The sequence below is a fragment of the Hyperolius riggenbachi genome, chromosome 10 (genome assembly GCF_040937935.1).
Source record: "Hyperolius riggenbachi isolate aHypRig1 chromosome 10, aHypRig1.pri, whole genome shotgun sequence".
Lineage (NCBI taxonomy): Eukaryota > Metazoa > Chordata > Amphibia > Anura > Hyperoliidae > Hyperolius > Hyperolius riggenbachi.
In genome coordinates, this window is record NC_090655.1 from 11622017 (window position 1) to 11648782 (window position 26766).

General features: G+C 47.4%; 1 protein-coding gene across 1 annotated transcript in view; it reads left to right on the forward strand.

Annotated features, from left to right (window-relative positions):
• ABCC2 (ATP binding cassette subfamily C member 2) overlaps positions 1-26766 on the forward strand; it is a 155590-nt gene that overhangs the window by 120911 nt on the left and 7913 nt on the right. Inside the window, exons 24-29 of the mRNA XM_068257990.1 lie at positions 575-730; positions 3657-3856; positions 6323-6449; positions 11580-11681; positions 17399-17542; positions 20176-20334. Of these exons, the coding sequence (XP_068114091.1) occupies positions 575-730; positions 3657-3856; positions 6323-6449; positions 11580-11681; positions 17399-17542; positions 20176-20334 (888 nt within the window). The remainder of the gene's footprint in view (positions 1-574; positions 731-3656; positions 3857-6322; positions 6450-11579; positions 11682-17398; positions 17543-20175; positions 20335-26766) is intronic.

Consider the following 26766-nt stretch of genomic DNA (forward strand, 5'->3'; position numbering starts at 1 on the left):
GTCCATTGGCTAGCAAAATATGTTGATATAAGCATTCTTCTGGTTGAGTAATATCTCGTGATGTGAAGATGTCATGGGCACGTCTAGTCATCTTGTCATTGTCTTATGATTCTGTCCGGTTCCAAAAGACTGCAAGCTAAGCTGGATATGTTTTTTCCAATCATAGGAATAGATGTATAGATTGAGTGATCTGATATACAGCTGAAGGAAATCAACTTATCTTGTAAACATAAGCAGATTATCAAGCATAATAATCAATATATTTGATTACATGCTGCATACAGTGTATAGGAGAAATGCCAACCAGCTATGATCCGTAGGTCTCTTGACCTGAGTAGAAATGGAGGAGGAAGATATGCTAAAAATTCCATGTTGCATGCAAATTGTCTGCAGGTTGGAATAGGGCCACACAAATGCACTTCCTGCAAAAGTTATCTTGCTAGTCCTTCGAGGATATGAAACCTTCGGCAAGATGAATGTGGAAATCACACAAATAACTTTGGTAGATGGTGCTCATTGTACGATGCCTTCTTTTACACACTGTCTCATATATCTCTTATACATTTTTGTCCAGGATATCTTCACAGTGGACGAAACCATCCCCATGTCATTCCGAAACTGGATCGGCACCATCCTGGGAGTACTCAGCACCCTGTTCCTGATCTGCTTGGCCACGCCCATCTTCGCTGCAGTCATTGTCCCTTTGGCCATCTTTTATTACTTTGTTATGGTAAGTAGACTGTTTCTTACATCATCTGAAAGCTAAACGAGCCTTCAAGATCAGCATGTCAGCAGGATATGCATGGTTTCCTGGATGTGTCTGAGAATCCTGTTCTTGGAATCATCCAGTAGGATCTATCTGGGCATGGTGTGCATGGAGACCATGGTCAAGGTTTTTCTGAGCATGGTGTGCGTGGAGACATTGAGCAGGATGTGTCTAAGAATGGTGTGGTTGGAATCCTCAGCTTTGATGTTCCTCAGCATAGTGTACATGGGAGTCCCCAGCTAGGACGTTCCTCGGCATGGTGTTTGTGGAATCGTATGCTATGATGAGTCTCAGCATGGTGTAGATGTAATCCTTAGCTTGGATGTTCCACAGCATAGTCTGCATTAAATTTTTGGCCAGGATGAGTGTCAGCATGGAGTCCTATGCTATGATGAGTATCAGCATAGTGTGTCTGGAATCCTCAGCTTGGATGTTCCTCAGCATGATGTAGATGGAATCCTCAGCTCAGATGTTCCTCAGCATGGTCTGCGTTGAATTTTCAGCCAGGATGAGTGTCAGTATGGTGTGCATGGAGTCCTTGACCAAGATGAGTGTCAGTATGGTCTACATAGAGTCCTCAGCCAGGATGTTCCTCAGCATGGTGTGCATGGAGTCCTATGCAATGATCAGTATCAGCATGGTGTAAATGGAATCTTTAGCTTGGATGTTCCCCAGCATGGTCTGCATTGAATTTTTGGCAAAGATGAGTGTCAGTATGGTGTCAGTATGGTGTACATGAAATCCTCAGCTAGGATGTTCCTTAGCATGGTGTCCTACACTAAGATGAGTGTCAGCATGGTGTGGATACAATTCTTATGCTCGGCATACACGGCGCGATAGTTGTTATCAATTGAGCCGCTGATGGCTCGATTGATAATATTCAACCTGTCCGATCACCGCGGCAGAACGACTCCGCGCTCGATCCCCGCAGGCGGACAATGGAAGAAACGAGTGGCTGATAAGGAACTGCCAGCGGGGACAAGCAGGAATCAATTCACGCGCCCGTGCGGACGGACGAGTGGGGACGCGCCGGCATCAAGCCATCGGCTCGATTCCGGTGCAGAATTGCACCATGTATGCCCAGCATTAGCTTTGAAGTTCCTCAGCATGGTTTGGATGAAATCCTCAACTTGGATGCTCCTCAGCATGCTTTGGATAAAATTCTTAACTTGTATGTTCCTCAGTATGGTTTGGATAAAATCCTCAGCTTGAATGTTCCTCAGTATGGTTTGGATAGAATTCTTAGCTTGGATGCTCCTCAGCATGGATTGGATAGAATTCCTAAAGTAGATGTTCCTTGGTTTGGATGAAATCCTCAGCTTGGATGTTCCTCAGCATCATGTATGTGGAGTCCTCAGCTAGGACGTTCCTTGGATGAAATCCTCAGCTTGGATGTTCTCCAGTATGGTTTGGATGAAATCCTCAGCTTGGATGTTCCTCAGTATGGTTTGGATGAAATTCTTAGCTTGGATGCTCCTCAGCATGGATTGGATAGAATTCCTAAAGTAGATGTTCCTCAGCATAGTTTGGATGAAATCTTCAGCTTGGATGTTCCTCAGCATGGTTTGGATGAAATCCTCAGCTTGGATGTTCCTCAGCATGGTTTGGATGAAATCCTCAGCTTGGATGTTCTCCAGTATGGTTTGGATGAAATCCTCAGCTTGGATGTTCCTCAGTATGGTTTGGATGAAATCCTCAGCTTGGATGTTCCTCAGTATGGTTTGGATGAAATCCTCAGCTTGAATGTTCCTCAGTATGGTTTGGATAAAATTCTTAGCTTGGATGCTCCTCAGCATGGATTGGATAGAATTCCTAAAGTAGATGTTCGTCAGCATAGTTTGGATGAAATCTTCAGCTTGGATGTTCCTCAGCATGGTTTGGATGAAATCCTCAGCTTGGATGTTCCTCAGCATGATGTACGTGGAGTCCTCAGCTAGGACGTTCCTCTGCATGGTGTGCGTGGAATCATATGCTATGATCAGTGTCAGCATGGTGTAGATGTAATTCTTAGCTTGGATGTTCCCCATCCCCAGCATGGTCTCCATTGAATGTTTGGAGAGGATGAGTGTCAGTATGGTGTACATGAAGTTCTCAGCTAGGATGTTCCTCAGCATGGTGAGCGTGGATGAGTGTCATCATGGTGTGGATAAAATTCTTAGCTTGTTTGTTTCTCAGCATGGTTTGGATGGAATCCTCAGCTTGGATGCGCTTCAGCATGGTGTGCATCAAATCCTTGACCAGGATGAATGTCACCACGATGTGCTTGGAGTGACAGTCTTTGTCAATTGTAAAGGCTGTGCCAACACAGTCACTCATTGAATGCTTTATGGCTCATATAGAAGAATCTTAAAGAGACACTGAAGCGGAAAAAAAATGATGTGTAGTACAGCTAAGAAATAAAAAATTAGGAGCAGAGACGTGAGTCTAATATTGTTTCCAGTACAGGAAGAGTTGAGAAACTCCAGTTGTTATCTATGCAAAAGAGCCATTAAGCTCCACGACTTTCAAAGTCGCAGAGAGCTCTGTCTTCTGAAGCTTATTATCTCAACTGTCAGACACAGGATTTTCTTTTCTCTGCCAGAGAGGACAGGTCAGTAGTTCACTGGCCTGCTCTGTAAAAACATTTACAATGCTGAGTAGTTTGTAAACAGCAAATATTAGAGAATGATACAATATTAAAAAAAACACTATATAACTGAAAATAAAAATATTAGAATATTTTCTTTACTACTAATGTTCTAGTAATTATCCGTACTACACACCTAATGCATTATATCATAATTTTTTTTCCGCTTCAGTGTCTCTTTAAGCTTGGTTTTAATTGATGGACTATGGTATATTCTTCCGTTCATTCAAACATGCTGAGACGCGATCCCTTCCTTGTATTTAGCGCTTTTATGTCAACACCTCGCGACAACTGCGGCGGCTGGACTCCGTCACAAGGTCTCCCATCTACTCCCACTTCGGAGAGACGGTGTCTGGCCTGTCGGTCATACGTGCGTATGGTCATCAGCAAAGGTTCCTCCAACATAATGAGGACACCATTGATGAGAATCAGAAGACGATGTACTCCTGGATTGTGTCTAACAGGTACGGAACACACCAGAACCCCCAAAAGTGTGGGTCCCCATTTTCAGTGGAGTTGTTTAAGATTATTTCTTTTTACTATTGTTATCATTACCTGACATGACACATTATAGAAAGCATAGGCTACAATACACTAAGATCATGCTGGTGATACCCATCGATTGGTATTTTACAGTGGATCCAAGATAAACTTTTACTCATTACATAATTGTGTTCCTTACATATAGTTTATAGGGCATTCCTCAAGCCAAATACTTTTTTTGTTTGTTTTAATACTCTAATTCTAAACTAAACGAGCCTCGCCCACAGCTCCTCCAGCGCCTAGGCACTCTGAGCTCCCATAAGCCCTTGCTACATGGGTCTCAGTCTGGGAAGGAGGAGGAAGTGTTACTAGCCAGAGATTTCAGAGGCAGAGGGGAAGAGGAGAGGGGAGTGAAGTTTTCACAGGCTGAGGGATGGAGATACAGCGCAGCTTCCCTGTGTAATGATCACAAGCAGAACATGGCTGCTCTCATTGTATCACAGGAAGAACTAATAATCTACTGTTGAAGCTGTTTGCAGCTAGATTTGCTGTGTAAACGATCTAAACTTTAGATAAGATATATAGACAAGTTACTTGTTATAGTTAGTTTTTCATCTCGGATCCGCTTCAAGTGCTAATTCACTAAAGATTCAAAAGCGTGTCTTATTAACATGTATGTTTTCACAGTGAGAGTGTTATCTTATCACTCCAGTCCTTAAGTTATCACATCTGTAGTTATTCTTACATGCAGTAGATAGGGAGGGGAGGAGCACACAAATGCAGGATGTAGCTCCACCCCTCCTGCTGTCTCCTCTGCCAGCACGATTATAGCTAGCCTGCAGATGCTATGTGTGGCAGCCAGGGAAGGAGAGAGAGAGGTTGTATGTGTGTCTGTCTGTGCACGTCTGTGTGTAGCTGTATGTGTATATACACAAGCTTGATGTCTCTCTCTTCCTCCCTCCCTGTGTGCCTGCTGTGTATTTCTCTCTATACAGAGTCCCCCTCTGTATAAAATACTTAAACAATGAAGCAGACATCTCTTTACAATGCAATCTCTAGTAACACTCCACTTAATGACAGCTTAGGTCAGGTGATAACTTCTCACACACTTTACAGTTGTTATCATTTGCATTCCTCTCTGCGAATTATCATCCTGGCCCATATGCAATTCGTTTTTTTCTCCTGAGTTTTCTCCTAGGTGATAATTTCACACCTTTTCATAAAATGCCTTTTAAACCATCAGCAAGCAAGAAAATACTCAAAATAATTTTGATAGTACTTTATTATCACCAACTTTTGGGTACTTTTTCAATTGTAAAATGCTGAAAAGTTATTTTTAAGAGAATATGAAAATTATCTCCTAAGGGCTCTTTCACAACAGAGCCCTTTTTCAGCGTTTTAACGCAAAGTCTATACTTTGCGTTAACCAAGGTAAAATGAAAGTCCATAGACTTTCCTTTTACCTGTCACACCCGACGCTGCGTTTTGATGCGTTGCAGTACGACGCACCCGGGAGCTTATTCTCATCGGGAATCTGTGTTTTCCCGTCGGGTGACTTATAACTACGGCCACTGCAGTGTGTCGCACCGCAGCATCCTGATGATAGCCGCAGGCTAGTCAACGCGTGCAGGAGAACGGCTCCTGCATGCATTGGCTAATGTGAAAGAGCCTTAAGAGAAAATACTGCATATGGAGACCTGTCTTTAAGTTTAGGATTCAGTCATTTACTTTAGGAATCATTCCTAAATTTAGGGAGAGAATCCTTATTTTAAAGCTAATGGCAACCCATTTTTTTTTTTAAGTCAGATACTCCCCTAAGGAGAGGGAGGCTCTGGGTCCCATAGAGCACTCCCTCTCCTCTCCCGGTGCCCGCTGCTGTCCTTGCTCCCCCGTAGCGGTATTCGACCGTTTCGGTCAAATACCGCTGTCTCCCGGCCGAAGTGAGGCTTCGAAAATGCTTTGGGAGCCCGAGTGCTCCCAAAGATGGGCCGCTCTACACTGAACATGCGCCCTCTATGACACACTCGCGTGTGCGCCGCCTGTCTTCAGGTGGACTCGGCTCCCGAAGACTTCCGAAGTCCCTGTGGTTGTGGATGCGAACGAGGGAGCCAGCGCAGCACGGAGGGCACCGGGAGAGGAGAGGGATGGCTCATTAGGACCGAGCCTTCCCTCTCCTTAGGTATCTGCCTTTTTTTTTTAATCTGGGGTTACATTAGCTTTAAGGTTTTCCTGAAGTAAATTTCTTGGTAAATACTACATGATATATCGCCATGGTGATAACCGCAAAAGCAGCTCCGAATCGTTATTAAAGACAGAAGATAAGCTAAGTGAATTGTGGCTGTGGTCGTGTCACTGACTGTCCTTATCAGCATTGGCAGCCTTCCTATTTCTCAATCCTCTGGATTTCATGGACATCTGTAAATCGGTGCCCTTTCTCTCCCCTACAGGTGGCTGGCCATCCGTCTGGAGTTTGTAGGGAACCTGACTGTTTTCTTTGCTGCCCTGTTTGTGGTGTTTGCCCGGGGTACTGTGGACAGCGGGACTGTGGGCCTGTCTATCTCCTCAGCCCTTAATGTAAGTCTGAGAGCTCATTCGCAGCAGGAATCATGTGGTACTTGTGGTCACAGATCACCCTCCAGAAAAAAAGAAAATCAGAACACAGGAACTGTGGTGTACTACATTGGGGTAGTCAATGAGAAGCAAATAAATCCAATAGGATTAAAGGATACCTGAAGTGACATGTGACATGATGAGCTAGACATGTGTATGTACAGTGCCTAGCACACAAATAACTAGGCTGTGTTCCTTTTTTTCTTTGTCTGCCTGAAAGAGTTAAATATCAGGTATGTAAGTGGCTGACTCAGACAGGAAGTGACTACAGTGTGACCATCACCGATAAGAAATTCCCCTTTTTATCCCTTTCTTTCTCTCAGAAGCCGTTTTCTGCTAGGAAAGTGTTTTATAGTTGGAATTTCTTATCAGTGAGGGTCACACTGTAATCACTTCCTGTCTGAGTCACTTACATGCCTGATTTTTAACGCTTTCAGACAGAGAAAGAAAAAAAGGAATACAGCATAGTTATTTGTGTGCTAAGCACTGTACATACACGTGTCTATCTTATCATGTCACGTTACTTCGGGTATCCTTTAAGCAAATTTATGTAGCTTGAATATAGACCAATCAGTTCCTTACCAGGTGGGATTTGATAGGTCCACGTTCAAGCTCCATACATTTGTGTACAAAATCTGCATAATCTGCATCATCTCAGAATTATTGCATTTCATAGACCTTCCCTGAAGTTAAATTTCCCACCAATGCCTCTGATACACTGGAGTGCTGTATGATGATGGAGTATTTTGACATTAACATCAAATCCATCACGACATCATCTATGATTGTGTGGTTTGGCTCTTGCTCAGTACTAGAAAAGGTGAGACTGCAGCGCATTATCCGAACAGCGGAAACGATAATTGGCTGCAGCCTCCCTTCCCTGCTGGTGCAGAAAGAGAGTGACCAAGATTGCCTCTGACCCCTCCTACCCTGCTCACTCCACCTTCCCAAGATTGCCTCTGACCCCTCCTACCCTGCTCACTCCACCTTCCCAAGATTGCCTCTGACCCCTCCCACCCTGCTCACTCCTTCTTCCCAAGATTGCCTCTGACCCCTCCCACCCTGCTCACTCCTTCTTCCCAAGATTGCCTCTGACCCCTCCCACCCTGCTCACTCCTTCTTCCCAAGATTGCCTCTGACCCCTCCCACCCTGCTCACTCCACCTTCCCAAGATTGCCTCTGACCCCTCCCACCAGTGGCGGCTCCAGCTTCAGATTTTTTGGGGGGCTCAAAGGGGGCACGAGGGCTGGCAGGCCGGGCTTGGGGGGGGATTCGCGCGCCGCGGCGAAAAATTGGGCGTGGTCATGATGTCATGTGGGCGGGGCTAACTGTAATGTAGTTGTACCAGCTAACGTAGTTACATGGAAAAAAAATGAAGTAAACGCACATAATGACAGGTAGCCTTTCACCAGTAAATGCACATAAGAATCAGCTTTTCAGCAGTTAATGCATGTAATGACAGTTAGCGTTTCCCCATTAAATGCACATAAGAGACAGCTTTTCACCAGTTAATGCACATAATGACAGACTGCGTTTCTGCAGTAAATGCACATAAGAGCCTGTTTTTCACCAGTTAATGCATGTAATGACAGACAGTTTCCCCATTAAATGCACATAAGAGACAGCTTTTCACCAGTTAATGCACATAATGACAGACTGCGTTTCCACAGTAAATGCACATAAGGGACAGCTTTTCACCAGTTAATGCACATAATGACAGACAGCCCTTCACCAGTTAATGCCCATAAGAGACAGCTTTTCACCAGTAAATGCACATAAGAGACAGCTTTTCACCAGCTAACGCACGTAATGACAGACAGCCTTTCACCAGTAAATGCACATAAGAGACAGCTTTTCACCAGTAAATGCACGTAATGACAGACAGCGTTTCTGCAGTAAATGCACATAAGAGACAGCTTTTCGCCAGTTAATGTACGTAATGACAGACAGAGTTTCCCCATTAAATGCACATAAGAGACAGCTTTTCACCAGTTAATGCACATAATGACAGACAGCGTTTCCCCAGTAAATGCATGTAATGAGAGACAGCGTTTCACCAGTTAATGCACATAATGACAGACAGCCAGTGTCCCCAGTATATGTAGCCAGGCGTATAGCTGTCCCCAGTATATGTAGTCAGGCTAGTGATGGTGGGCTGGGGGCCCCAGGGCACCTCAGGCCTGGCTGGTGGTGGTCTGGAGGCCTGAGACCTGGCTGGTGGTGGTGGGCTGGGGGCCCCAGCGCAGCTCTGGCTTGCCTGGTGGTGGGCTGGAGGCCCCAGGCTCAGGCCTTGCTGGTGGTGGTAGTGGTGGGATGGGGGCCCCAGGGCAGCTCTGGCCTGCCTGGTGGTGTGCTGGAGGCCCCAGGCTCAGGCCTGGCTGGTGGTGGTGTGGGGTGGGTTGGGGAGTAGAGGGGAGACAGAGAGAGGGAGGGAGGCCCCAGGCTCATGCCTGGCTGGTGGTGGGCTGGGTCTGGGAGCCCCAGGCTCAGGCCTGGCTGGTGGTGGTGAGGGGTGGGTTGGGTAGTAGAGGGGAGACAGAGAGAGAGAGAGGGAGGCCCCCAGCTCAGGCCTGGCTGGTGGTGGTGAGGGGTGGGTTGGGGAGTAGAGGGGAGACAGAGAGGGAGGGAGGGAGGCCCCAGGCTCAGGCCTGGGTGGTGAGGGGTGGGTTGGGGAGTAGAGGGGAGACAGAGAGAGAGAAAGAGGGAGGCCCCAGGCTCAGGCCTGGCTGGTGGTGGTGAGGGGTGGGTTGGGGAGTAGAGGGGAGACAGAGAGGGAGGGAGGGAGGGAGGGAGGGAGGCCCCAGGCTCAGGCCTGGCTGGTGGTGGGCTGGGTCTGGGAGCCCCAGGCTCAGGCCTGGGTGGTGAGGGGTGGGTTGGGGAGTAGAGGGGAGACAGAGAGAGAGAGAGAGAGGGGGAGGCCCCAGGCTCAGGCCTGGCTGGTGGTGGTGAGGGGTGGGTTGGGGAGTAGAGGGGAGACAGAGAGAGAGGGGGAGGGAGTCAGGCCTAGCTGGTGGTGGGCTGGGTCTGGGAGCCTCAGGCTAAGGCCTGGCTGGTGGTGGTGAGGGGTGGGTTGGGGAGTAGAGGGGAGAGAGAGGGAGGGAGGCCCCAGGCTCAGGCCTGGGTGGTGAGGGGTGGGTTGGGGAGTAGAGGGGAGACAGAGAGAGAGAGAGAGAGAGAGGCCCCAGGCTCAGGCCTGGCTGGTGGTGGTGAGGGGTGGGTTGGGGAGTAGAAGGGAGACAGAGAGAGAGGGGGAGGGAGTCAGGCCTAGCTGGTGGTGGGCTGGGTCTGGGAGCCTCAGGCTCAGGCTGGTGGTGGTGAGGGGTGGGTTGGGGAGTAGAGGGGAGAGAGAGGGAGGGAGGCCCCAGGCTCAGGCCTGGCTGGTGGTGGGCTGGGTCTGGGAGCCCCAGGCTCAGGCCTGGCTGGTGGTGGGCTGGGTCTGGGAGCCCCAGGCTCAGGCCTGGCTGGTGGTGGTGAGGGGTGGGTTGGGGAGTAGAGGGGAGACAGAGAGAGAGAGGGAGGCTCAGGCCTGGCTGGTGGTGGTCTGGGAGCCCCAGGCTCACATGTCACATCAGCATCACATCACATGCCCCCCCCCCCCCCCCAAAAAGGTTGGCTGCCTACCCCACGGTAACCCACCTCGAGTCACTAGTAGTGACACAGTCTGGTCTGGTCTGGTGTGGCTGGCTGCACTGAGTCCCCGGTGCTGCTGCTGCTGCCACCAACAACGGCTGTTGGTTGGACGGAGCGAAAGTGGCAAGCTTCTCTCTGAAGCTGTGCGAGCCAGGCGAAGGAGAGACTGAGCGCGCTGCACACTACGTGAGTGTCACGTGACGGACGTTGTCACGTGACGTGACTCAAATTTAACTGTCCCGAATGTCCCCTTCCCTTGCGGGCTGCTCTGACTGTGCCTGGCTGCACCTGTCAGTATAATTACAGGCAGGGACGTCTGACAGGCCAGCCCTCTTCCTCCTCCTCCTTCCAAGTTCCGACGTTCTGAACCGCGCAGCCACGGCCCGCCGTGGGGGTGGCTTTAAGGGGGGCTAAGAGGTTGACAGCTGGGGCTTAAGCCTGGGTAAGCCCCAGTGTGGCGCCACCACTGCCTCCCACCCTGCTCACTCCACCTTCCTAAGATTGCCTTTGACCCCTTCCACCCTGCTCACTCCACCTTCCCAAGATTGCTTCTGACCCCTCCCACCCTGCTCACTCCACCTTCCCAAGATTGCCTCTGACCCCTCCCACCCTGCTCACTCCACCATCCCAAGATTGCCTCTGACCCCTCCCACCCTGCTCACTCCACCTTCCCAAGATTGCCTCTGACCCCTCCCACCCTGCTCACTCCACCTTCCCAAGATTGCCTCTGACCCCTCCCACCCTGCTCACTCCTTCTTCCCAAGATTGCCTCTGACCCCTCCCACCCTGCTCACTCCACCTTCCCAAGATTGCCTCTGACCCCTCCCATCTTGCTCACTCCACCATCCCAAGATTGCCTCTGACCCCTCCCAACCTGCTCACTCCACCATCCCAAGATTGCCTCTGACCCCTCCCATCTTGCTCACTCCACCATCCCAAGATTGCCTCTGACCCATCCCACCCTGCTCACTCCACCTTCCCAAGATTGCCTCTGACCCCTCCCACCCTGCAGATCAGGTGTTACAGACATTATTGTCAGATCTGACAAGATTAGCTGAATGCTTGTTTCTGGTGTGATTCAGACACTACTGCAGCCAAATAGATTGGCAGGACTGCCAGGCAACTGGTATTGTTTAAAAGGAAATTAATATGGAGGCTGCCCTATTTTTTCCCTTAAAGGCCTTGTTTCTACTCATGAAGAAATGTATTAGATCTGACACCCCTTGTTGATCAATGGGCTAGTTAGTGCACAGCAGACGCATTTTTACACATGTGGAAAAAGTTAAACAGCCTACGCATTTTGCCTTTTCTGGACATCAGTTCTGTTTTCTCTTCTGTTGATTACATTGTTCCGCTGTGGTTTTTCTGCGCATGTGTGGTTATGGGTTGGTAATATTACCCCTGTCCTGTGGTTAGGTTACCTGGTAGAGCTTGCACTAGCTTATCTCTGTTTCCATGCCACAGGTCACACAGACCCTCAACTGGGTGGTGCGGATGACTTCAGAGCTGGAGACCAACATTGTGGCGGTGGAGAGGGTGGACGAGTACATCAAGGTGGAGAATGAGGTAAGTCCTTGCATTGAATATATAAAGTCAAAGCCAAGCTATTCTAGCCGATGTCATAGCTCCAGAACAGGATTATCCACTAGGCAACCTAGGCGGCTGCTTGGGGCCTACTGGATGTCAAGGGGCCCACCCGCCACCTTCTTTGACTTGTGTAGGTTGAAAAATAAAACCACATCTTTTAGTTCTGAATTCTTTGTGATATGCATGGCGAGGGGTGTGGTGGGGTTATGGTGGGGGCGTGGTTAGAGATGTGGCAGGAGCGTGTCTTAGAGTCCCTCTTTCTTGTCTCTAAAAGTTGGGAGGTATGTGATATTTTAGCGGGGGATGGGCGCTAGGAAGGTTAAGGCTAGGAGTAGTAGTGTAGGGGATAAGGTAAAGTTAACCCTTATTCTGCCAGCTATTTCTTTTCTTTTTTAAAAAAAAGCTTCACCCCTGGGTGCCAGCTTTGTTTGAATTGAGTTGATTAACATTAAAGGTGGCGTTTTTGTCCTTTTTTCAAGCGCAGGCGATTTTTAAAGACGCCTACAAGAAGCTTGTGCAATGCATCTCTCTATGAGAAGGTTCATATCAGCGCGGTTCGTGCGCTGTGCGTTCAGCAAAGTAGTGCCTGGACCATTTTTGGGGGCGTTTTTGCTCTAATGGGAGGTATAGGAAGCGCGCTAATTGCTCACAAAAACTCTTTATGCAGCGATTGCATTTGCGTGTTTTAGAATAAATACATTGTATTTATTCTTTTCCGGGTCAAAGAGTTGCGTCAGGGAGTGAATTACAAAACCGCTCTGGAAAAGCGCTTATACCAGAAACACAGCTCACAGTGGAGTGCCAGGAGGGGGGGGGGGGTAAAAGCGCACAAAAACGAAAAACGCTTGCGTTTTCGATTTTAGGTGTGAATGAGGCCTAAATGTCTTGCCCATATCTACATGTCACAAACTGGCTTGGGCTTTCAAGTAGTTTACTACTTGAATTCGGAATTCAAATGAAGTCTGACTTCAGGTGTGACTACAGGCAGCGGGAGTTAACTTTCCCAGAAGTCTTTGGGCTGTCTGCATTTCATTACGCGTCATAGGCGTAATGAAAGCCGCGTTCCACCGCTCACTACCGGGCTTCCTCCTTCCGGCTTGAAAGAGGAAACGCGGCAGTGAGTCATGGAACGCAACTTTCATTACACCTATCACGCGTAATGGAATGCAGACGGCCCGAAGACTTCTGGGAAAGTTAACTCCCGTTGCCTGTGGTCACACCTGAAGTCATTAGACTTCATTTGAATTCCGAATTCAAGTAGTAAACTACTTGAAAGCCCAAGCCTGGTCACAAAGCCCACTTAAGGCCTCTTTTCCACGAACTGTTGAGCTGTGTGGTCAGCAAGCAGTTGCCAGGCAGCAGTAAGCAGTTACCAGGCAGCAGTAAGCAGTTACCAGGCAGCAGCAAGCAGTTGTGAGAGTTTGAGAGGCATTTCACTGCCTGTAAACAGTTTGTGGAAAAGAGGCCTTAGGCTTCTTTTCCATGGACTGTCCATGGACAACCGCTGCAGGAGGATGTAGTTTTGTACTAAAACACAGAACACTTATAGAAGTCTGTAGCAGTCAAAGGGCTGGGTCACATTGCAAGAGCTTTTCTGAGCGCTTTGTGATGTGAAAAGCTCTTGCTAATGTAATGCTATGGGTGTGATCTCACTTGAACGAAAGTGTAATGGTTAAGGGCTCTGCCTCTGACACAGGCGACCTGCTACTGTACTGCCTATAGAGCGCGCCCCCTAGTGGCTGCAGCTCTGGCGCTTTGAGTCTGCCAGGAGAAAAGCGCAATATAAATGTTCTGTCTCTCTTGTCTTGATTTTATAAAAATCCCCCATAGCATTGCATTAGTGAGAGCTTTTTCAAATCACTAGCGCTTAAAAAGCTCCTGTAGGGCCCTTTTCCACTTGTGGCGATTGTGACGCTGAATCGCAAAATCTCAAATCGCTAGGGTTTGCATAATAACATGGGAATCGCGGTAGGTAATTTCCACTACCACGATTAGTTTTTTTACCAAAGCGTGATCGCACCACGGAGCGATTTTTACAGCGATTTTGCTATGCAATGCACTGCATAGCAAAATCACAATTGTGGACTTTGCTGAATCGCAATCGCTAGCGTTTAGTGTAAGCGCTAGCGATTGCTAGTGGAAAAGGGCCCTTAGTGTGAACCAGGCCTAAGGGATAATCGTATGGGAAGGTAGGACTCTTAGGGCCCATTCACACTAGAAGTGCTTTTCTGAGCGTTTGATCAGAGTTTTTAAAATCACTCCCATTCACTTTCGTAAAAATCGCGGCATGTAAGCGATCACGAAATCGTGTCGATTTTTCTGCGATTTAGGATGGATGCTTTCACTTGCTTGTCAGTACATTTTTGCACGTATAGAGTAACCATTCTCATCTCCATATATTTTCGCAAATATTCTCATCCAAGCACAAATATGACATTTACATGAAAACTAGCGAAAAATAGTTGGCCATATCACTAACCAGCACGCTTAACATTGTTGTATCTACGCAAGTTGTGTGAATAGACATTAGCGGATCCAGTCATTTCCTGTAACTTTGGAAAATGACGCCAACTTACAAAATTGTAATTCTGATCAAAATCCTCATTGCAAAAAATTACGCAAAAGTTCTCAGAAGCAAAATTACCCATTACAATCAATACTAAGGAATTATATGCAATGTCACTGGCATAACTAAGGAGCTTGGGGCCCCAGTGAGAGTTTTACACAGGGGCCCCAATCACTGTATTGATATGGAGCCCCAAAACTTACCAAGGCCAGCTGCAGTGTCAGAAAGGTGTCATCAGAGTAATGGAACAGTTTGTTAAAAAAAAATTACCACTATGCTATGCACAAATAGAGATGTTCATTTCTAGGCATGGTCACTATATGCAAATTTTGTATGCAAATGTATGCAGCTTGAACATGAACCAATCAAATCCTGCTTAGATAAAATGTGATTGGTCCATTTCTAAGCTGCATAAATTTGCATATGAAATTTGCATAAACCTGCATCGTCTCAAAATGATTTGCAAGTCATTGGCCATCCCCTATTCATTACCAGCATAGCACCGATGAAAAGCTAATAAAGTGGATGATGCAGGACCCCTAGTGGGCCCGTCTGGTCCAGGGGCCCCAGTGCAGTTGCAACCTCTGCGCCTCCTACAGCTGTGCCACTGACTTCTGTCTGGTGAGAAGATTTCTAGCTGTTGTGCAGACTGGAGATGGGACTTTGTAGGCGGGGAATAGCATCTGAGCATGGTGGAGCACGGTGGCGTAGTGGTTAGCGCTCTCGCCTTTCAGCGCTGGGTCCCTGGTTCAAATCCCTGCCAGGACAACATCTGTTGTATGTTCTCCCCATGTCTGTGTGGGTTTCCTCTGGGGACTCCGGTTTCCTCCTACATCCCAAAAACCTATGGATTGGTTAATTGGCTCCCCTCTAAATTGGCCCTAGACTACAATACATACATAGACATAGGACTATAGTAGGGTCTAGATTGTGAGCTCCTCTGAGGGACAGTTAGTGACAAGACAATATACTCTGTACAGCGCTGTGGAAGATGTTGGCGCTATATAAATACTAAATAATAATTTCAGTAACTGTCATAGACAAAGTGGAGGGTGAACAGTCACCCTGGAACAAAAAAACACAGAGACACCGGGGGCCCAAATGGTGCAGTACGTCACAAATGATAGAAGAAGCAAAAAAAATATAAACAGAGGGTACTGAAAGCACTTGAAAGGCGCTCAAATCTTGGCTCTTAACACAGTGAGGCACTTGATTTGGCCCGAAGAAATGGGCAGGGACCCAGGAAACGTTTTGCCAGTGCTATTACAGTTCAGTTTTATATGAATTTGTCTTCAGAATCCGAATCATTTTATTGTCGCCAAGCACGACTGGGTCGTTCCCGGAATTGGTCTTAGCACAAAAACAGGGCTTAAAGGGGCAATATAGCAAAAATGTGTACTTCCTATTTGTCTGTTTGCACATATTTAAAATTTTACGTTTTTTTCCAGAGTAAAATGAGCCATCAATTACTTTTCTCCTATGTTGCTGTAACTTACAGTAGGTAGTAGAAATCTGACAGAAGCGAGAGGTTTTGGACTAGCACATCTCTTCATAGGGGATTCTCAGCAAGGCTTTTATTCTTTATAAAGATATTCCCTAAAAATGATTTAAGGTTTTTGGCAGTTGGACAGAGAAACTGCTATTCACTAAGTATTCACTAAGTGCTTTTGAAAATAAATAAATCCCTGAGAATCCCCAATGAAGAGATGGACTAGTCCAAAACCTCTTGCTTCAGTCAGATTTCTACTACCTACTGTAAGTGACAGCAACATAGTAGAAAAGTCATGTACGTACTTCTACATATTTTTAATTTTACAATTTTTCACCATAGTGCCCCTTTAAAAAAACAGAAAGGACACACAAAGGAGATAACAAAGATAAGAGGGTAGCAAACATCAAGCAAAACCAATACAACAATTACATACGAAGAACATTTCCACAAGGAAATGTGGGGTTTCAGCAGTGCAGATAAGCTTAAAGTGAACCTAAAGCCAGTTAAAAAAAAATGAGATTAACTCACCTGGGGCTTCCCTCAGCCCCCTGCAGCCGATCGGTGCCCTCGCAGCTCCGCTCCGATGCCTCTGGACCCGCCGGCGACGACTTCCGGTTTCGCCGTCACCGGCCGACAGGCATGGGAACGCGAGTGATTGTTCGCGTTCCCAGCCTGTATATCGCCCCCTATGCTGCTATTGCGGCCAGGAGGTCGCAATAGCAGCATAGGGGGCGATATACAGGCTGGGAACACGAACAATCACTCGCGTTCCCATGCCTGTCGGCCGGTGACGGCCAGACCGGAAGTGTTCGCCGGCGAGTCCAGAAGCATCGGACTGGAGCTGCGAGGGCACCGATCGGCTGCAGGGGGCTGAGGGAAGCCACAGGTGAGTTAATCTCATTTTTTTTTAACTGGCTTTAGGTTCACTTTAAAGGATGGTTCCAGCTAGGAGTGGGAGATCGGTATAAGGAGAGGGGAAGGTGGTGATGGTAGTAGGAGATGAGAGTTGGTCGAGAGAGTTCAGTGATTTGACCGCTGAGGGGACGAAGCTGTTCCACTGCCTTGAGGTCCTGGTGTAGATGGACCGATACCACTGGCCTGAACAGAACGCAGGAGCCTGGGTTTGAGGGATCGTTCGCGATTCACAAAGCTTTGGAGCTCAGTCTGGTGTTGTAGAGGAGGTCCAGAGGGGGGAGAGGTTTTCCGATGATTCTCTCCGCTGATCTTATGACCCTCTGTAGCTTGTGTCTATCACAGGCAGAGGAGCCAGCGTACCAGACCTGGATAGAAGAACAGAGAACAGATTCAATTGTGGCTGAGTAGAAGCTCATCAGAAGTTTCTGGTCCATGCCGAACTTCCTCAGTTGGCGGAGGAAGAATAGTCTCTGCTGGGCTTTCCTCGGGGTAGTGGTGGAGTTGGCCTTCCACTTCAAGTCGTTGGAGGTGGTTGTGCCCAGGAGTCGAGCACAGGGAACTCTTGCGACTTCCGTGCCGTCGATGTGGATTGGAAGTGGAGTGGGGGCACGCTTCCTAAAGCCACCTCAAACTTTGTTTTTAATTAATTTAATCATTTTCTGGGCGCCTTTTCATCCTGTTGTGCACTGCACAGTAACTGTCATGTCCATGGTTACCTTACAGGCACCCTGGGAAACCAGTCAGCGACCACCCGAGGACTGGCCTGATAAAGGTGTTGTAAAGTTTGTGGACTACAAGGTGCGTTACCGTCCGGAACTGGACCTCGTGCTCCATGGGATCAACTGCACTGTGGACAGCATGGAGAAGGTGAGTAGTCTATTATATTCAGGACACTTTATCCATGTGATGTTAAAGGCAGATGGTAACCATAACAACCAGTCTGGTTGACTTTTTTTTAATCCATATCCGGCCGATTCGTCCAAATCTTCTAGAAATCGATGCTGCAAATGATACCTGATTAATCGATTTTTGGCAAAAATCGATTGATTCAGTCGATCACACCGAACAGAAGATGTTGCTTGATTGGTGGTGGGTCTGGAGCCGAGTTTGATTTCGCAACAGTGTGGACAGCAAAGCTTTTACTCCCCTGTCCTATCTGTGCACCCCCTCCCGTATCTTCTCTCCACTGCTAAGCGTTCCTCTCCATCTCTTTTCTCCGGGGGTGCCATGTCTCAAATACTAGAGGCCAAGCAGTAAAAGGCCTCTAGTGGTCATGTAAGGTAAGTGCCACGATGACCCTAGTGTGTGGCCTTTAGCGTTTAGTCATGGGACACAGGCGCCCCAAGGGACGGTGGTGGAGAGAAGACACAGGAGAATGGTGAGACAACCTACACTTTGCATGGCCTGGGGGAAGGGTGGGAGGAGAGGACATAGATGGGGAGACTCACAGGTCTGGTTTAAGCGTCATCTGTGTAAATGTGATACCTAGATTTACATCTAAAATTGTGTGTGTGTGTGTGTGTGTGTGTGTGTGTGTGTGTGTGTGTGTGTGTGTGTGTGTGTGTGTGTGTGTGTGTGTGTGTGTGTGTGTGTGTGTGTGTGTGTGTGTGTGTGTGTGTGTGTGTGTGTGTGTGTGTACACACACACACTTTTTAATACGTATGTGAAGAGGGTATATAACTGTGATTTTTTTTTATTTTTTTTTAATTTGCAAGCTTTTATTTAGTGATGGATGCAAAACTGAAAAAATGCACCTTTATTTCCAAATAAAATATAGGTGCCATACATTGTGATAGGCAAATTAAATGTGTGGGTTTTTTCCACAGTAGAATATTTTATTTTAACACTATAATGGCCGAAAACTGAGAAATAATGAATTTTTTTTCTTATTATTCCAATTAAAATGTGTTTAGAATAAAATAATTCTTAGCATAATGTACCTCCCAAAGAAAGCCTAATTGATGGCGAAAAAAACAAGATATATATCAAGTCGTCGTGATTAAAGGGACTCCGAGCACCTCTCATGCGCATGCCTTTAAGCCAGACGACTTCCAACAAAGTCGTGCTATGATCCCTCTGGAGGAGCCTCTTACAATGGCCATGCGTGTCACTTCCTCTTCCTGCTTCATTCAGTGATGCACTTCTCTAACAGAGAAGACAGGGGTGACCCAGAAGTTATAACAGCCAAGATGGCAGCCGCAATTTTTAAATTGAAATCGAACAAAAACTATTTGGTGTAGAACAGTGATTCAGACATCAAATGAAAGAGGAGCGCACAAGCTACAGAACGGTATGCAAGCTAAAGAGGATGCATTTAAAGAGGAACTGTTGTGAAAATCTTAAAATTTAATACACAGACAAATAAGAAGTTCATTTCTTCCAGAGTAAAATGAGCCATACATTACTTTTCTCCTATGTTGCTGTCACTTACAGTAAGTATTAGAAATCTGACATTACCAACAGATTTTGGGCTAGTTCATCTCCCCATAGGGGATTCTCAGCATGGCCTTTATTCTTCACAAAGATATTCACTGAAAAAGATTTATACAAAGATGCTTGCCAGCCTCCCTGCTCGCTGCACACTTTTTTGGCAGTTGGACGGAGCAACTGCCATTCACTAAGTGCTTTTAAAAATAAAGAAAACCCTGAGAACCCCCCTATGAGAAAATGGGCTAGTCCAAAATCTATCGGTAATGTCAGAATTCTACTACTTACTGTAAGTGACAGCAACCTAGAAAAAAACTGATTTATGGCTCATTTTACCCTGGAAGAACCGTACTTCTTTGTATGCATTTACCTGTATTTAAAATTGTAAGATTTTCGTGACAGAGGCCCTTTAAGTACTTTGCAGTACTGGTCGGAGTCCCTTTAAGTTAGTTATTGGCGAAATAATGGGAGGAGCGCCGACAGGTGAAAATTGCTCTGGTCCTAAAGGGGCAAAACCCCTCAGTGGTCAAGTGGATAAAATAGGAGCTCTATTTTCTTAAAGGGAACCTAAACTGAGAAAGATAGGGATTTTTCCTTTTAAAATACCAGTTGCCTGACTCTCCTGCCGATCCTGCGTCTCTAATACTTCTAGCCACAGCCTCTGAACAAGCATGCAGTAGATTAGGTGCTCTGACTGAAGTCCGACTGGATTAGCTGCATGCTTGTTTCAGGTGTGTGATTCAGCCACTACTGCAGCAAGAGAGATCAGCTGGACTGACAAGCAACCGGTATTGTTTAAAAGGAAACAACCAAATGCCTCTTAGTTTAAGTTCTCTTTAAAGAAACAAATCATCTCAGAGTATTTTAACAAACTTTACACAAACCTGTAATTGAAGTTTTCCCCTTGATCATACTGCTCAACTGCATAAGCTGCCTGGTCTTCCCCTTCTAGTGTCGGCCAGGGAAGTCTGGACAAAGCAGAGGAACCTTTCATGGAAGCACGTCCCTCAGGCTTCCAGGCAGTAAACAGTGTCGCGGCTCTAAGCTCATGCAGCAATCTGTGTGTCTTGCAGGTGGGAATAGTTGGCAGGACGGGAGCTGGGAAGTCCTCACTCACCAACTGCATCTTTCGGATTATCGAGGCGGCAGGAGGGCAGATAATCATCGATGGGGTTGATATCGCCTCTATCGGCCTCCACGATCTCCGCAACAAGCTGACCATCATTCCTCAGGTAAGGACCTGGATGGAAAACCTAAAGCTGGCCATACATTAGGCCGATTCCCCACCGATCGACAGCAGATTCGATCACTGGGATCGAATCTGCTGTCACATCGTTCACGCTACACTCTAAATTTTGATCTATTTCGTCCCGAAATAGATTGATCCCGTTGACCGCTCCGTGCGGGAAATTACCATCGATCGCCCGCGGGTAGGGAGCGCGTCGCTAGCGGCGTTGGAGTGCCCGACGACCAACGCAATAGAGCAGCAATACATTACCTGCTCCGCTGGCGTGACTCCCCAGGTCTCCTCTGTCTTCTTCTCCGCGCTGGTCTCCGGGTCCGGCATGCTTCACTTCCTCCTGTCCCGGCAGTAAGTTTATACAGTAGAGGGCGCTCTACTGTTTAAACTTCCTGCCGGGACAGGAGGAAGTGAAGCATGCCGGACCCGGAGACCAGACCAGAGAAGACAGCAGAGACCTGGGGAGTCACGCCGGCGGAGAAAGTAATGTATGCGGGGGGGGGGAGCGGCGGCAGCACCACCACAACAGATTGTGAACGGTTTCAGGCTGAAATCGGTTCACAATCTGTTTGCAGTAAAGGTAGCCATATGATCCCTCTCCAGGGCCGGCCTTAGGTTTCACAGCGCCCTGAGCGAACCAGATTTTGGTGCCCCCCTCCCCATTCATCCTCTTCACGCACGCAGACACAGATTGCACACATGCAGATCACACAGACACATGCAGATCTCGCGCACACACATACACACACTCACAAATGCAGATCTCATACAAGCAGATCACACACACACGCAGATCTCGCGCGCGCGCACACACACACACACACACACACACACACACACACACACACACACACACACACACACACACACACACACACACACACACACACACACACACACACACACACACACACACACACACACACACACACACACACACACACACACGCGCAGATCTCGTACACACACACACGCAGATCACACACACACTCACACTCACACATGCTGATCACATACAAGCAGATCTCGCGCACACACACATGCGGATCTCACACATAGACATATACACACTCATACATGCAGATCACATACAAGCAGATCGCACACACACACAGATCACATACAAGCAGCACACACACACGGGCAGATCACATACAAGCAGCACACACACACGCAGATCACATACAAGCAGCACACACACACGCAGATCACATACAAGCAGCACACACACACGGGCAGATCACATACAAGCAGCACACACACACAGATCACATACAAGCAGCACACACACACAGATCACATACAAGCAGCACACACACACCGATCACATACAAGCAGCACACACACACAGATCACATACAAGCAGCACACACACAGAGATCACATACAAGCAGCACACACACACAGATCACATACAAGCAGCACACACACACGCGCAGATCACATACAAGCAGCACACACACAGAGATCACATACAAGCAGCACACACACACACGCAGATCACATACACACACGCAGATCACATACAAGCAGCACACACACACAGATCACATACAAGCAGCACACACACACACGCAGATCACATACACACACGCAGATCACATACAAGCAGCACACACACACAGATCACATACAAGCAGCACACACACACGCAGATCACATACACACACGCAGATCACATACAAGCAGCACACACACACAGATCACATACAAGCAGCACACACACACAGATCACATACAAGCAGCACACACACACAGATCACATACAAGCAGCACACACACACACGCAGATCACATACACACACGCAGATCACATACAAGCAGCACACACACACAGATCACATACAAGCAGCACACACACACGCAGATCACATACACACACGCAGATCACATACAAGCAGCACACACACACAGATCACATACAAGCAGCACACACACACACGCAGATCACATACACACACGCAGATCACATACAAGCAGCACACACACACAGATCACATACAAGCAGCACACACACACAGATCACATACAAGCAGCACACACACACACGCAGATCACATACACACACGCAGATCACATACAAGCAGCACACACACACAGATCACATACAAGCAGCACACACACACGCAGATCACATACACACACGCAGATCACATACAAGCAGCACACACACACGCAGATCACATACACACACGCAGATCACATACAAGCAGCACACACACACAGGCAGATCACATACAAGCAGCACACACACACGGGCAGATCACATACAAGCAGCACACACACACGGGCAGATCACATACAAGCAGCACACACACACAGATCACATACAAGCAGCACACACACACAGATCACATACAAGCAGCACACACACACGCGCAGATCACATACAAGCAGCACACACACACGCGCAGATCACATACAAGCAGCACACACACACGCGCAGATCACATACAAGCAGCACACACACACACACGCGCAGATCACATACAAGCAGCACACACACATGCGCAGATCACATACAAGCAGCACACACACATGCGCAGATCACATACAAGCAGATCGCACATACGCAGAACACATACACACATGGAGTCAAATAAGAAGCCCCCTGGCACTCAGCTTCCCTCCCTCCAATAAAAGTATCTTTCCCCGGCACACAGCTTCCCTCCTTCCCTTTGATTAATGCGCCCCGCTCTGAGCATCTGTCATTTCCCTTCCTTCCTTCCCTCCCTCCCTCATAGAGAATGGTGCAGGCAGTGTCACTTACCATCCATCTCGCAAACAGCAGCTCTGGTCAGCTCCCGGGACATAAGGGCTTTGCTTGATGACCTCATCAAGCGAGCACCCTTAAAGCCACAATGCAGAAGAATGTCCCGAGAGCTCAGCTGAGCAAAGCTGCTGTTTGTTTGCGAGATAGACGGTGAGTCAGAGCCACTGCCTGCACCGTTCTCTAGGAGGGAGGGAAGGAAGGGAAATAAGAGGTGCTCAGAGCGGGCGCATAGGGAAAGAGGGAAGCTGTGCGGCGGCCGGCGGGGAAGATACTTTTATCGGGAGGGAAGCGTGCGCCCCCCTGAAAGCAGGCGCCCTGAGCGACCGCTCCGGTCGCTCAGGTCAAAGGCCGGCCGTGTCCCTCTCTGATCAGATTCGATCAGAGAGGGATCTATCTGTTGGCAAATCGACGAGTGTATGGCTACCTTAATGCTAGGTACACACCCATACAATTTTCTGTTAGATTTACCTGCCAGATAGAGAATTTCCAACATGTTGGAAATTCTCTATCTAACCATCTATCTGCCAAGCAATTAGACATTGTTCTACTCAGCAGGAGATAACCAGAAGACAATGCACCAGAGATAATGACCAGTCTCTACCAGTACTTTATGCTGGGGATACACGGTTAGATAATTGCGCCGGATCGAGCCACTGGCTCGCATTCCCGCCGACGCCTGTATCGATCCCCGCTTGTCCCCGTGGGCGCTCCTTATCTTCCGCTTGATTCCCCGCTATTGTCCGCCCGCGGGGATCGAGCTGGGAATCTATCCAGCGGGTCATCAGACCTGTCGGATATTATCAATCGAGCCATCAGCGGCTCGATTGATAAGAAGTATCTAACCGTGTATCCCCAGCATTACAGAAAATAATCTAACAGAAAATTGTATGGTGCGTACTAGGCATTAGACTGGCAACTCTATGTACTTCTTACTTGTGGTTGGTCATATGAGCAAGTTCTGGATTAAAAAAAATGGTGTTATTGACATCCTAGTGCAGAGCCTGACTGACTTAACAGAGCTTACGACTGCCTAGGGATTAGATTGTAAGCTCCGAGGTACAGTCACATGACTATTTACTCTGTGTAAAAGTGCTATGGAAAATGTCAATGCTCTAGCAATAAATAATAATATATGCCACTGGCGTAACAAATCATGCGCCCCTCTGGCAAAACTTTGATTGGCCCCTCCCAATGTTTACACCCCTCACCTTGGTGCCCTTCATGGCTTTGGAGCCCATCTCACAAGGGTCATAACACAAGTGTAGCCATCATGATCTTCTCACCCATAACAAGTGTAACCACAAATCACCTGATCTGAAGTATAGTCCCCTGTATCGGGGGAAGGGAAGGTTAGTAGTTGCCCTCCCCCACATACTCTCCCCCCCCCAGCCTGTGCCCCCCCCCCCCCCCCTGCAATTGTGGGTGCTGCTTCCCTCCACTTACTTACACCCTTTATCATTGCTAGGACAGATTTTCCCCTTTCGATACATTGAAGTATGGTGAAGCTCAACTCCTTGATAATAAAGATAGATGTGCCTCGGTCCACTCTGGCAGCACCCCAGAGTATTGCAGCTAGAAGAGAAGTCAGACCGGCACCATCTGTAGTATTCAATGCTCTTTTAATATTCTTTAGTGCAAGACAGCCATAACAGCAACGTTTCGAAGTATCAACTCCTTTTTCAAGCTTGGCTGAATATCAATGACAATATAACAAACGTACACCAGCTTTATATAGCATGTAGCAGCTAGGGAACACCAATAGTAATGAGACATACTCATAACCAATGACAGCGGTCCTTACAGAGTCGGACCTGATGGGGAACTTAACTAGTGGGCTCCCATTGGATGCCTCCATGTGAGGCTACTCACCTACATATTTGCTACATGCTATATAAAGCTGGTGTACGTTTTTCATATTGTCATTGATATTCAGCCAAGCTTGAAAAAGGAGTTGATACTTCGAAACGTTGCTGTTATGGCTGTCTTGCACTAAAGAATATTAAAAGAGCATTGAATACTACAGATGGTGCCGGTCTGACTTCTCTTCTAACCCCTTTCGATACATAAAATTGCATTCTCCTAATTCATCACTAGATGGCAGCATGCACATAGCCATTTTTCCATCTAGCCATCCAGCTATCAACAATCTTTCCCCAGTTTGGCCTCATGGTGAGATATTCATGCCAAGTCCTCACGTATATAATGAGAATCTCACAGCCTGCTTAGTGGCATGTGGCTATTTAATAACAGAGGATTACTCCAGTCACACCGAGCTGTTGCAAAGTTCTTCCACACTGGAAACTTTCCGACTTCACTTATCGCAAGCTACTTTTCATTTGTTCACTTAAAGTGTACCAGACCTGTAATAAAGTAAAGGTTTTATACATACCTGGGGCTGCCTGCAGTCCCATCCGCACAGATCTCTCCCACGCCGCCATCCTCAGCCTTCTCCCTCTTCTGTACCGGGTCACGTTACTTCCTCCAGTTGGGGCCAGTCTACGCAGGAGAAGTGCGCCCTCTACGTATCTCCCACCGGCGGCTGCTGGAGAGATATGCATAGGGTGCTCTTCACTTGCGTCAGACTGGCCGCGACTGGCTGAAGTGACGGGACCCGGTACCGGCGCAGGAGAATTCAGAGGAAGGGTGCGTGGGAGCGATCTGTGCGGATGGGGCTGGAGGAATCCCCAGGTATGTATAAAACCTTTACTTTTCTAGGAGATGAGTTTAAGTCTGGCATAAAAACAGCTCAACATTCTAGTGACTGAGGCAGTAGGGAGAATACAGGTGCCCACTAATAATACAATCTTGATTGTACAATCATACCAGATCTATGTAGTAAGAAGGTAAACTGAGTGAATATCATTTGAATTGATACTTTGTGTTCCTCATTATTATATAGCAGTAGAAAGATTGTACAATCAAGATGTATGCACCTTTAAGCTTTATTTCGACTGAAAGTTGTAACTGACAGTAAAGGTACCCATAGACATGACCCCCAGATGTCTCTCTTTTGGATCTGGATCCCTCTTTCTTCTCCATTTGTGCCTCTTTCAGGACTGACATACACACCTTTGTAAGAGATATACAGTATGTAATTTTCTAATGAATATATGTTTTATTGACTATCAATTTAAAGAATGGAAGTAAAGTTTACAGTTTTGCTTCATATGAAAATAAGAAATATGATCAAATGGACCATTGTGAATAGAATTATAAAACTGCGTCTTTTACCTTTTTTGTAGTATGTGTAACTAGGGGTGTGGTGGAGAGGTGACTAGGGGCATGGTATGTGTAACTAGGGGTGTGGTGGGGTGTGGTGGAGAGGTGACTAGGCGCGTGATATGTGTAACTAGGGGTGTGGTGGAGGGGTAACTAGGGGGGTGGTAGAGAGGTGACTAGGGGTGTGGTGGAGGGTTGACTAGGGGTGTGGTATGTGTAACTAGGGGTGTGGTGGAGGGGTGTGGTATGTGTAACTAGGGGTGTGGTGGAGAGGTGACTAGGGGCATGGTATGTGTAACTAGGGGTGTGGTGGAGGGATAACTAGGGGCGTGGTATGTGTAACTAGGGGTGTGGTGGAGGGATGACTAGGGGCGTGGTATGTGTAACTAAGGGTGTGGTGGAGGGATGACTAGGGGCGTGGTATGTGTAACT